Consider the following 13,591-nt stretch of genomic DNA (forward strand, 5'->3'; position numbering starts at 1 on the left):
TTGCAAGATTACATATCATATTGCACAAGGATATCTAGGATGTGGGTTGCCCATTTTTTGGATGAAATCTTGATTTATATATATATATATATATATATGGAAGCATCTACAAAATGCCTATAGGTGAAGTTCTACAGTACTTCGCCTATATCTCATCACCTCCAAAGTTCATCACACGATCACAGTTGTCCGGTAGTATTTGAATTTTTATAATTATTGCACTAATCAGATTTATCTAAAATTTGGGGCGTGTGTACATATGACCAAGTCGCACCAAAATAAAATAGTAGGAAAATAATAGTCATAAAATAAAATGACAAAATTACCCCTGAAACTTTATAGGGGTATTTTGTGTAATTTTATCATTCAAATTATTTGTTTTATATTTTATTCATGTGCATCTCACTAAGGTGCACACACTTACAAAATTTCAAATCACTACGATTTGTAAAAAATATATTAAAATTCAAACACTATCAAACATCTGTGGTCGTGTGATAAACTTTAAACGGTGATAAAGCCGTTGGTGAAGTACTGTAGAATTTCACCTATAGGCGTTTTGTAGTGTTTTCCTCTCTCTCTCTCTCTCTCTCTCTATATATATATATATATATATATATATATATATATATATATATATATATATATATATATAGGGAGTAGTTTGAGGACAGCCCACATACTGACAACTATAGTAAATGCCCAAATCTGGGCCAATCCAATGGTTGCAAAATTGTATTTTGTATTTGAATTTCATTTTTTTCTATAAACCCAAATCACTTGAAAATTTAGAGCATCTACTCTTGAAAAAATAGGCAAATCTAATAAAAATATTGAAAAACATAATTTGCAAAATAAATTAACCAAAATACACCTGAAAGTTTTAGGGGTAATTTGATCAATTTAATTTTTACGAATTATTTTTTATTATTTTTATTAGGTGTCTTAATGAGAAGAGTGGATGCTTCAAATTCATGTGATTTGGATTTGTAGAAAAAATATAGAAATTCAAATACAAAATGCAGTCATCACCATTAGTCGGCCCAAATTCAACCTTGGCCATTGGGCTTATACTATTCCATCAGCCCATGGGCTGAAGTGATCTTATATATATATATATATATATATATATATATATATGGGTACGGTTTGTATAGAGCCGAAGCTCTAAACCATCAAAGTAAAGTGCACCTTCAAATAGTGTTAAGAAATGTGGTGTTGGAAATCTTTGTGATAGCCTTAAAATATATTTTCATCTTGAATTATAGAATTTAAAGCTTCAAAAATCGTGTAGATCAAGCAGATCTATGAATATCTTGAAAGTTGACAGTCCAAAAATGCGTTCAAAGATGCACTATTTCCAAATCTTGAAATCCATTTTTTTCTCATGTCCATACTTCTTGATGTCAAGATGATCAATTTAAGGATATTTGGGCATCAAAACAACCTCTTCTAGGGAAATTTTTGAGGTGGGCTCCAATTTGATTGTTTAGAGCCTTAGCCCTATATAAACGTTTTGCGATATACATATATATATATGCTGGCCGGAATGAATATAGGCAAGGGATCTTAAGTGTGACTCCAATGGCAATAAGATGAGGGAAAGTAGACTTACGTGGGCTAGCCATGTGCATCGTACACCTAATACAACACCAATTAAAAGGAGCGATTTGGTTCAAGTGGAAGGCTCTAAAAGGGCACATGGATAAAAGTAGTGAGAAGAGATATGGTAGATTGAGGGTATGGCCCCTTGATAGTGCAAAATGGTAAAACAGGATCCATGTAGCCGATCCCAAATAGTTGGGATAAGGCCTTGTTGACAATGATGATGGTGATGATGATATATATTTGAAGTGTTAATGGTGGGAATGGAGCCTAGGATGTTTGATCTGATTTGCCGTAATCCTATAATTTATATTAATGCACTATTCAAAAAAAAGAAAAGCAAAAAGAACACACATAATCCATTCATGCTAGTGAACACACATAATCTAGTCATGCTAACAAATACTTAAAACATGTGATCTACATCATTAAACTGCTCCCAATAACGCTTACCATCATTGAATATGTGTACCAATTGATACCTGGATTACCTCTAGGAGCACGAGTCTTGGTGTGATGCATGTTACTCTGTGATATCGATTGTGCCTTATGATGATTGTCCTTGCAACCATTGTTGCCTAGGTGCAAGCAATGGGCTTCCACCCTCCCTAAGGCCCTGGTGGTTCCACGTGGGGCTTCGAACATTAGAGTCCCCAACTAGGCTGACGGCTTTCTCCTGGAGGCTATGATATTCAAGGGTGGATAATGGCCTCATGTGGGAGAAAAGTTTTTGTCATTTTCAGGTCTTTTAAGGGGGATAAGAGAGGGGAATTGGGGGACGGTTTCTTAACCCTTAGGTCCTTCCAAACTCCTAACTTTGCTTTAAGAACTTGGATTTAACCCCAAAACCTGAAATATGTTGAAAATAAAAATATCTGCAATGAAAGTGAGATGTTTTGGATCAAGATTGGAAGACTTGTAATTGGTTCGGAACACGGGGCCTGCCTAGAGTGAGTCAGCTATGCGAGCCTTGAGTTGACTTGCTGAGTTTGTCCCAGGTCGGCCGATTAGGCTAGAGAAACTCCCAGAATGTCAGAAGAAATCATAGAAATTCAGAAAAAATAGAAGTACCTCTTTTTTTTAGGCAGTTTAGTAGGAATAAAACTTGTGATGTAGGATTGTTAAAGTCAACTATGAACCACATAAGCCCAAATCCAATTTCTAAAGTATTGAATCTGGATATAAATACATGTTGAATTGGAATCAAACTTGTGATGTAAGGTTGTTAAAGTCAACTACGAACCACTTAACCCTAACTCCAATTGCTAGAGTATTGAATCTGAATATAAAAAAGAATAGAACTTGTATTTAATTTCATGAATTTAAATTGAAAAATATAAAGTGATCCAAAAGTTCACCGCTAATCATCCAATCTTTGCTCAGTGTGATTCATGCCTCCAATATTTGTCAAAGTGTTCTCACGCACCTCAAATAAAAATCCTCACAAACTAGATTTGGGGTTGGAGTTCAGATTACTTTATATGAGCTATTGAAATTTTTGGGTGAATTATAACTACAAAATAAAAATATCTTTTTTTTTTTTGGTGAGAAATCAACCTGTAATTGGATGGATAACCCAAAAATAGGCTTAGGGAATAATTTTAATCCAATATCGACCAACCGTTGAAATCGCAGCTTTTTGAATTTGCTTAAAGCCTAGGTCCAAATTTTTAATTCATCAAAATCTGTAAAATCTAAATTTTTTTTTTTTTTCAAAATTTATTTATTCAACTGATAGTTCATTAAAAATTGAGCATACCCCTGAAATTTGTGCCCAATCAGATGCTTGAATGAGGAAAAATGAGGGAAAAGTGGGGACTGGTTTCTGCCGCCCTTTTTATTTCTGAAAGTTTATCGAACTTGGCAAGTTTTGACAGACTTCGTCTGTAAAGAACCTTCTGAGTTGCTAAATACTCGAGGCAATTTGCTACAGTAACTAGCCCAGATACCCTAGCAATTCAATAACACCACTAATTAGGGGTTTTCCTTGCTTGGCAGGGTGCCAAGTCTAAGTGACTCAGCCAGTCCAAGTGGACTAGGCAGAGTTTTCTACCACCATTATGGATATATTATTTTATTACTATACGTATATATATATATATATATATATATATATATATATATATATATATATATATATATATATATATATATATACCTTTTTTTTTTTTTGAAAACTAAAATATGATGTGAACATTTTCTTTTCCTTAATTTTCACCTCCTGGAAGTCCAGCTGCCTTCCTTGAGCACCATAGCAGGCTGGCCTCTGCTTATCACTTTTGTCAAACAGTGCTTGCAACCATGGAGGGTATATATGCCAATTTGTGGTTATTTTATAATTTTAGTGAAAATTTTTTGCTGTCTAATTATTTTCTCAGAATTACCCTCTTGAGCACCTTTCTTACAATGTTGATGTGCCCATTAGGTACCCGTTGGAGTTGCGGAAGGAAAAATCAACTAAAGACAAGGTGAGTGCCTACCTTCATCTTGAGCAAGTTAGGATCGTACTTCTCTTTGATTTTAAAGTCTTTCTTAAGATAATAAGCTTTTATAATCAAGGAAAAATATCTCCCTATCCCTTTTTAGGTTTCATTTCTTGACAAACCAAAGGTTTCAAAAGATATCTTCTAACCCCTGGCCACTTTAAATCTATTTTTTAACCTAAATAAATGTGAGAAAGACATGCTCTTTCTAATCCCAATCCTTTCTCTCTCTTCACTTATATACCCCAAACTTCTCTCTTTCTCTCTCTTCCTGTGTTTCTCACTCTCTCTCTCTCTCTTGCCGTGTTTCTCCAAACACCTCTCTCTCCTTCCGATAACCTCTCACCTCCATGAAGCCCTTCTCTCTTTCTAGAGGAGGCCATGGCCATGGCCAAAACCCCTGCACATGCCAAAAACCTGCGTACCCTCTTCCCCATCCTCATTCTCCCATTCTCCCTCTTCCCCATCTCTTGTTCTCTCTCTGTTTCTCTCTCTATGCAGCCCGATCAAGGCCCTGCATTACCCATATATGCTTGCAACTAAATAAATAGTCAGATTGGTATTTCCCGCATTTCTTTATTTCTTGCTGGAATTCATCGTCTCTCTCTACTGGTCAGGATCGAAAGTTCCCAACTCTTGAAACCCACAAAGAAGATTTCCTGCTCACTCTCCCTCTTTTCATCGCCTCTCTCTCTCTCTCTCTAACTTCCACCCACTTGCACGGGTAGCAGGAGGGTTGCTGCCCTTTGTTTTCTCTATCCCTCATATGCCACCTTCTCTCTCCCACTAATCTTTCTCTCCCCGGCTCCAAGTAACCTATCCAGGTTGATCTGGCACATTTTGTAAACAGTGGTCGCGTCCAGTGATTAAAAAAGCGGACCACCCAGCACTTAGGCGGCCGATCTGGGCGGTCGCCTAAGCGATACAGAACCCTCATAGGCGGCCGCCTCCTAGCGCCCAGCCCAAGGCCTATGCCCCACCCAGGGGCTGAAAAAAATTCATGAGGGTATTTTATGTCATTTTTTTTTGTTTTTAAGGCCCAAAAATTAGTGTTTTAGGTTCATTTGAAACCTAAACCTTGTTTGAGCCAAATTTAGAGAGTGAAAACCCCTAAAAAACTAGACTGTGGTGAATTTTTTAATATCAAAGGGTTACTCAAAGTTAACCAAAATTGATCAAAACATCACCCATTGGTATTATATTTACTTTTTGATGTTTTGCAAAGTTATTAGGGGCTATTTTAGAAGATTTTGAGTATTTAGAAACATCTTTGAGGTGGAAGTTTGAAGATTGAGCAATCAAACTCAAAGTAGGTGATTTTTTTTATTGCTTTAATAATTTGTATTATTTTTTAGATGTCTTCTTTGGGATCTAATAGGAGTGGTGATCCTTGTTGGAAATATGGCTATAACCCAGATCTTAATGATAAAAATTGCATAAGATGCAAAAAAGGATACAAAAGGGAGCATAAACCGGTTCAAGAAACATCTTGCCGGTACCAGGGGGATGTTACCCCATGTAAAAAGACTCCTGATGCTGTTAAAGAGGAAATAAATAATTTTATGAACTTGGTAAAACTGAAAAAAGATGAGAGATTTGCCTCTATAGCAAAGATTAGGTCTTGGGTTCGAGTCAGTTTTGATGATGATGATAGTGATGATGAAAGGATTGGGGAGGGATGTCAAGAGTTGAGAAATCCATTATTAGGGGAAAGGAGAAGGGAGTTGTAATTGTTTGGTTCTGGGACTAAGAAGCCTCGGGTTAGAGGCCCTATGGATAGTTTCTTACCTCGGCCTGACCCTGAGATTGCAGGAGAGAAAACCAAAAAGCAAACAACCATTGAAAATATAATCAAGAAGGAAGAGAGAGATAGAGCTACATATTATTTGGCTACATGGTTTTATGAGGCGGGCATTCCTTTCAATATCGCTCGCTTGAATAACTTTTATGCTGCAGTAGAGGTAATTGGCCAATTTGGTCCTGGGATGAAACCCCCAACCCCATATATGCTTTCAGATCCTTTTTTAAAAAAGGCAGTGAGTGCCACGAAGGAAGTTGTAGAACTTAAGAAAGATGCATGGGCTCAGTATGGGGTTTCTGTTATGATTGATGCTTGGAGTGGTAAGAAGAGAAGAAGTCAAATGAATTTGCTTGTGAATGGTCCAGTAGGGACTGTTTTTTTGAGGTCTATTGATGCCTTTGATCATATCCATGATGCCCATTACATATTTCAAGTGATAGAGAAGGGAATCAAGGAGGTTGGGGAGCATCTTGTTGGACAAGTTGTCACAAACAATGCTGCTCCTAATGTTGTTGTATCTAATTTGTTGTGCATAGCTTATCCTAGAATCTTTTGGACACCATGTGCAGCACATTGTATAGACCTCATGCTTGAGGCTCTTGGTGGTTTAACCGAGATATCAGGTGCAGTGAAGAAAGCCAAGTATGTTACGAATTTCATTTATAGCCACCATATCACCCTCAGCATGATGCGTACTTTTACAAAGAAGAAAGAGATTGTGCGGCTCGGGGTCACAAGATTTGTGACTTGGTACTTATGCCTAGATAGCATACATTCGAGGAGAGTGCAGTTGAGGCAAATGTTTACCTTAGATGAGTGGAGAGCATGCAAGTGGTCTAAGGCTTAGGTTGGAAAGAAGATGAGAGATACTATACTTTCTAAGGCTTTTTGGCGAGGGGTGAAGGACACTCTTAAGTTATTTTTTCCTCTTATCAAAGTCCTACGCATGGTTGATAGTGACAAGCCTTCTATGGGCTATATATATGATGCTATGGAGGAATGCAAAAGAGAGATAGCCCAAAATTTCAATGATGAAGAAACCCGCTACAAGCCTGTTTGGGAGATTATTGATGAGAAGTGGGATAAGCAGCTACATCGGCCATTGCATATAGCTGGTTATTTCTTGAACTCAGCTTTGTTTTATATTAACTAGGATATACAAACAAATGACACAATTATGGATGGATTTAATAAGTGTGTAGAGGTGCTAGTCCTTGATCTTGAAATGCAGGATATTATATGTGCTGATGAGCTGATAAATTACAAGTGCTCATTAAAGTCTTTTGGGAGTCTAATGGTAATGAGGCAAAGGACCAAAAATAATCTAGGTATTAAATATTATTATATTAATAATATTCTTAAGTTCATCACTTCATCTTCATCAAGTTCAATTCTTCAAGTAATCAAGTATTTCTATTATTTATTTATGATTTTTTTTATTTCTTTGCAGCCCATTGTTGGAGCCAACATGGGTGTAGTTCTCCAAATTTACAAAAGTTGGCCATTCGGATCTTAAACCTAACCACTTTTTCATCCTGTTGTGAGCGGAATTTGAGTACTTTTTAAGGGGTAAGGCCATAAGGGTAATTTGTATAATTTTATAAATAATTCATGAACCATATATATTAGATTTTAATTAGTTCGCTTTCATTTTAGTTCGTTAGGTTCATACAATGAAAAGGAACAGGCTTGAATCAAAGAAGCTCAATGACCTTGTCTATGTGAAGTACAATCGATTCTTGAAGGACAGATTTGCTAAGAGAGATAATAGAGACCTCATCAGATAAAAAAATATGGACAATGCTATGGAGTGGTTAGTTGATGATGATGAGGTCGAGGGGCATGAAGGATTGATATGGGGCATTGTCATGGATGCTTCAGGGACATCAGCTGACCCTCTTAGGAACATGGGTGGAGGAAGAGGAGGAAGAACAGGTAGATTCACAAGAGACGGAGGAAGACGAGTCACAATATGTCAAGGAGGGTGACGACTCCATCGACTCCGATGATATGCTAATGCAGCTGACCCAAGATTTTCTGATGATGAATGAATGTCGATTGTTGAATAATTATTAAACTTTGTTACTTTGAAGTTTGAATTTTGATTGAAGTATTGTGTATTGAACATTTGAACTATTGAAGATTCTTTTGAGTCTTCAAGGATTACTTTCATAGGTTTATAATTTGGTTGGCATATTTTAAGTTTTAATTGGATATTGGTTATGGAGTATGAACAGACTTATGGATTATGGTTATGCTTATGGAATGTGTGCTAAATGCTAATATGTAATATAATTTGAATATAACTGATAGTCTAATACTTAAATAACTGCAAAATCCTTATTTGGATTCAACTGGGCTGCCCAGGTTTTGGGCGCTGGGCGGCCTGGACCCCCCAATCCGCCTAGGACTTGCCTAGCGCTTTTTGAAACACTGGTCGAGTTTGGCCGGGCAGGTAACTGGACCGAGTTCCTCAGGTGGCTCACTGTTCATGCTTCAATTTGTAGTTGTCTTTTTTTCCCTTTTTTTGTGTCCCTTTTTCATCATGTTGATTCATATGCTAAACTTGTATTTGGATTGCAATTTAGACATTGAGGTTGATCATTTCTCCATTCATATCCCATATCCAAAATTTGGGATCAAAACGTGAAGGGGTGGCTTTTTCATTCAAAAATCTCGCCCCTGTTTAGACCTCTCATTCAACGATGCACCAAAGCTTTGATATCTTCTCTTGATCCGCAACAAAACTACTCCAAATTTGTTCCAAAAATAGCCATCATGTAGTCCGCTGCAAGATTTATACATTAGCTACTCTAAGAAATCAAGCCTCAAAAGTTTTAGCTTGGTTTTGAAATCGGAGCTTGGATCTATCGACTTTCGAGTTTTTATCCACAATCGAAGCTTGAAATATGTTAAGAGAGAGAGGGAAGGTTTTGAAATTCCGAAAGCACAGGGGGAAGAGGGAGAGGTAGTAACATAGATAAATAAATAAATATTTCGATAGATTGAAAGGAAGGGGGAAAGGCTGAAATCCAAAAAACACAAAGAGAAAGGGAGGAATAGAGAGAGAGAGAGAGAGATGATCAGATCAAACCCCAAAGCTAGAGAGAGGCAGGGAGAGATGCTGAAACCTGAATACTTACTTGGTGCAAGGATGAAGTGGATTGGGTTTGTGGGTATGGTGAAGCTCGTAAAAATGAGGGGAGACAGATGGGAAATGTGAAGAGAGAGAGTAGGAGGAGAGAGAGTGATGGAGAGAGAGAAGGGGTGCGGGGAGAGAGAGAAAGAGAGAGAAGTTTGGGAGGATGGCTTTTAAAAAAGGCATGTCTTTTTAGATTTGTTTGGCTTAAAGAACAAGTTTAAATTAGCTCGGGGGGTTAGAAGAAATAAAATCTACAATTTTTATGGCCCAAGATATCTTTTAAAACCTTGGGTCTATTGTGAAATGAAATCTAAAAATAGGGGGTATGGAGATATTTTCCCTATAATCAAAGTACGTCTTTTCCCTCTATAAAAGAAAAGAGTCAAACTATATCTTCTTGACAGTGTCCAAAAACTCTGAGTCCTACTCAGATTTGAACGAGTTACTCGGACTCAGCAGGATCCTGAGTCTTGATTGAAAACCATGATAAGTAGTCAAGCCTTGCTACTTCCCAAGGTTTGATGGTTAATTTCTTTAAGAATAGGCTGATTCAAGGGGGTTTCAGTGTCATGGAGCACTTTCTCAGTTTCGACTCCATTATTGTCACTGTGATAATCATAAGTTCATTACATACTTTGGAGAAATATTTTACTAGCATTTGGAAAATTTATCAAAATATGCATTTGAGATAACTATTGCAAGCCAAGACATTGTATATTTTCATGGCGTATTTTGAAATTAAATTGAAAGACATGGGTAAAGTGTTAAATTGCTCATTTCTTATGGGTAATTTGATAGATTACCTTAATAGTTTGGTGAGGTGGATTGTCTTATGCGGTTTATCGCCCCACATTGTTTTTTTTCCTGTCTTCATCCAATTTTTGGAGTATATATCGGTCCTTATTTTCTGTTATCTGAAGAACCAGTGCATCAATCTTATTTTCAGTCTGAAAATTTTCACTTTTTTTGCTGTATTGATTAGCTTTGTTCTTGCTACGGCACTTCATTCAAATTATCCAGTCGGTTTAACTTTTACCAATTTATCTCCTATGTTGGAAGACAGAGACAAGTTGGTCTTTGGTTGTTTAGAGTAGCATGCGTTGATTTTAGCTTTTGATTTTTTATTTAGGGCTTTTTGTCAGTTGACACATTGGTCCCATCTCATTCTCCTTGCCTGTGTCGTAACCGGATGGGAGTGGCACTTCGCAATTTTGCCCTTCAACTTTTTGCTTTTTTGAAACAGTTTCAAAATCGTGGTGTTTAAATTACTGACATTTTGCAGTTTTTATTCTAATGAGATTATGGTGCACAAACACCAATACCTCAAGCGAGTTTTCTCTTCAATAACACAGCCCTATTTTGGGGCATACAATTGTATTATATATTTTACCCTAATAAAATTTTGATACACATCAACAAAGAAAAGGAGCCTTTGATGAATGCTGTTTGTTGTGCTTTTCTATTGTGTGTAACATGATTAACGCATGTTATATCTCAACAAACAAAAAAAACGAAATTTTCCATGCGTTTAATATGATTTCTTGTTCACCACCAGCAAATTGCACCATCAGGAAGTTAAACTTGTGAAGATAAGCTGCGTCTAAAGTTCTGAAGAAAAACCAAAACAGGAAGCAAAACATATCTTAAGTCATTATGGTTTGTATTTCTAAGATTTTTATAGTCGTATATCTAGAAGTTTGTGTATCTTGTCTGTTTGTTCAGGGTTGTTTGTGTTTTACTATGCATTCAGCGGTATTAATGTATTTTGTATACCAGTCAGCTTGAGTCTTATCTTTATGTGTGATTAAAACCCTTGATTTGATTAATGAGGATGCTGCATAATTTCTTTCAATCTGCCAGGAATCACTTAACAACGAGGGAGTTTTGGTCAGTTTGATATTAGTATAAAGTAGATTCTGCTAATGAATTTATATGAGATGAAGTGCATTGCATAAGTGCCTTTGGAAGTATGAAAATATTTGATGTTTTGGTTCCTAGGCAAAAGGAAGCAAGAAAACTGTGCAGCAAGATGATACTCTTCTCAATGGCAACAAGGACCCTGTCGATAATTTGGAGAATTCCGAACCTGATAGGGAAGTACCACTTGGGGTGGAAAGTGATTTTGTTGAGCTGTCAATCAACTCGTATTCTCAACAAAAGCTTGATAGAGGAAATATAGGCTCCAATAAGCAGGCATGCATAGAATCTGAGGTGAGTCTCTGAAGTATTCCCTGTTAAAGAGCAATTGTTTTCAAGTGTTTGTATAATATATGATGATATCCTTCACCCCTGACGTGTCTTCTACGATTCTGTTTTAATGCCTAGGTAGTGAAGCCTTGTGGACGAATCAATGCTTGTGTTGCTGTGGCACGAGACACACTTTACCTGTATGGAGGTATGATGGAGCTCAAAGATCGAGAAATTACTCTGGACGATCTATACACACTTGATCTGAGCAAACTTGATGAGTGGAAGTGCATAATACCGGTTTGTCTCTCTTTCATCTCTACTCTATTCCTGCGCCCCTTGTTTTGGTTCAGTTTATATTTGCCGTCATTGTAGACCACATCAAGATATAGCATTCTTTGCTCACTCCAGGCTGGTGAAAGATGGTCTCTCCTCATTTTGTAGCTATATCGGTGGAAGACAACTTCGGAAATCTTATATTATCTGGCAAACAATTTGAATGTTAGGATATATTTATGAAATGTTCTTACTCTGCGCCTATGGGAGTTTTCAGTATGCCACATATTTGTATTCTATAGCTCATAGACATCTTATGATGGATTATGACCACCATTTGTCCAACAATATGATTGATTGTAAATCATCATCCAAACCTTTCTAAATTCATTTTCCATGAGAGTTTGTGTTCGTTCTTGTCACTTAAAGCGTGTTTAATTTTTTCCGTGAGCTTGGTTCAACATGCAGTTTTGAAATGGTGACTGGGATCTATGGTGTTTGTTCTTATGTTCTATCAGGCGTCTGAATCAGAATGGCTTGAAGTTAGTGAAGATGAAGATGAAGAGTGCTCCGAAGATGAAGACGAAAATGATAGTGGCAGTGATGATGCTGAGACCGATGATGATGATGACGACGACGATGATGATGAATTAGAGGTGCTCTCTCTCCCTCCCTCCCTCCCTCCTAAAGGTGAATCATAAAATAATATACCTACTATACTGTAGAAAAAGTAAAGCATCCAAAAATGATTGAGGACAATCTTTCCTTCTAGAGTTGTCTTCTACTGTTATTTTCCTACATATGATGCTCTGTTGTACTCTTTCAAGATTCAGTCTTACCCTCCCACCCACCCTCCTAAAGGTGGATCACAGAAATATACTGTGGTATCTACTGTATTGTAGAAAAAACAAAGCATCAAAAAATGATTTAGGACCATCTTTCCTTTTAGAGTTGTTTCCTATTGTTGCTTTGCTACATATGATGCCATGTTGTATTTTTTCAAGATTCGGTCTTTCTGTGATCTTTTGCTTTCTGAGTAACGCTTTTCTACAATGGTTACTCAAAATATTGCTCTTGTATTCTCATTGTGAATTTGTGATGCCGTTCTTTCAAAATATACTGCCCTTATGAACTGAGTTAAGAGGGATTCACTCGACTGACGTTTGTGAGTGTGTCCAGTTAGTAGCTATGGGGACCTCCTTTTTATGTCAGTTCTCACTTGAAAGAAAAAGAGTTATGACCACGAACCACTGTTACCCTTTTAAAACTTATGTTCTTAATTTATGTGGACGGTGTGAATTATTTGTCAATGATACAACCTTATAGTGACATTACGGATCTTTTTATCACTGTTTTGTAGCTATATCCTAATATTTCATTTTAGTTTGTTCTGAAAGTTCATTCTTTTTGTGCAAAGGTTAGGGGCGACGAGAAAAATACTTTGGGAATGGAATCAGCAGTTGCCCTAATCCGAGGTGAGACTAAGAACCTGCGCAGAAAAGAGAAACGGGCTCGTATAGAGCAGATAAGAGCCAATCTTGGCCTTTCAGATTCTCAGAGGACACCAATGGTAAGAAAACAACACTTGATGGATTTGATAATCGCCAAAGATTTATTGTTGACTTTAGAGTAAACTACTGTGTCAAGTATTCTGAATCTCTCCTTGCAATTTATTTTCTATTTCTCTGACCATAGATGCATTTTGAATACAATTGTTAATTTGGACAATTGAACTCCACTCTCAAAAAAAAAAAAATTGGAAAATTGAGCTAAAATTTGAAGCCCATACAGTGTCACTCTGTATTTGATGTGTGACTTTTCTGTGGGAGCAATAACTAGTACTTGCTGACTTTTAGGTTTTTTTTTTCCTGGTACATGCTGCCATAAGCAGCTATTACCTCATGTTTTCTTTTGTGGTGTCAGGAATGACCTTGATAAGCAGCTTTTACAGCATGTTTTGATTAATCCATGCAATTCTTTTTTACAAGTTTGTTTAGTATTAAATGTACTAAGCTCCACACATAAACATGCATTTGTCTGTATAAACACACTTTTCACACAAATGCTGCCTTTTGATAAGTGGATTTACATTTTAAT

At 36.8% G+C, this 13,591-nt stretch overlaps 1 protein-coding gene across 4 annotated transcripts in view; it reads left to right on the top strand.

The window, feature by feature from the left end:
* Positions 1 to 13,591, top strand: part of LOC18441870 (Galactose oxidase/kelch repeat superfamily protein) — a 35,341-nt gene that overhangs the window by 16,238 nt on the left and 5,512 nt on the right. For all 4 annotated transcript variants that reach the window (XR_002282224.2, XR_016057080.1, XM_088868974.1 and 1 more), the window contains exons 13-17: positions 4,031 to 4,073; positions 11,030 to 11,242; positions 11,357 to 11,518; positions 12,013 to 12,150; positions 12,912 to 13,064. Coding sequence is in view for 2 of the 4 variants with exons in the window: in XM_088868974.1 (XP_088725100.1) it covers positions 4,031 to 4,073; positions 11,030 to 11,242; positions 11,357 to 11,518; positions 12,013 to 12,150; positions 12,912 to 13,064 (709 nt within the window). In the remaining 2 variants the exon portion in view is untranslated. The remainder of the gene's footprint in view (positions 1 to 4,030; positions 4,074 to 11,029; positions 11,243 to 11,356; positions 11,519 to 12,012; positions 12,151 to 12,911; positions 13,065 to 13,591) is intronic.

The sequence above is a fragment of the Amborella trichopoda genome, chromosome 6 (assembly GCF_054954075.1).
Source record: "Amborella trichopoda isolate Santa Cruz 75 chromosome 6, AtrichopodaSantaCruz75HAP2 v2.0, whole genome shotgun sequence".
Lineage (NCBI taxonomy): Eukaryota > Viridiplantae > Streptophyta > Magnoliopsida > Amborellales > Amborellaceae > Amborella > Amborella trichopoda.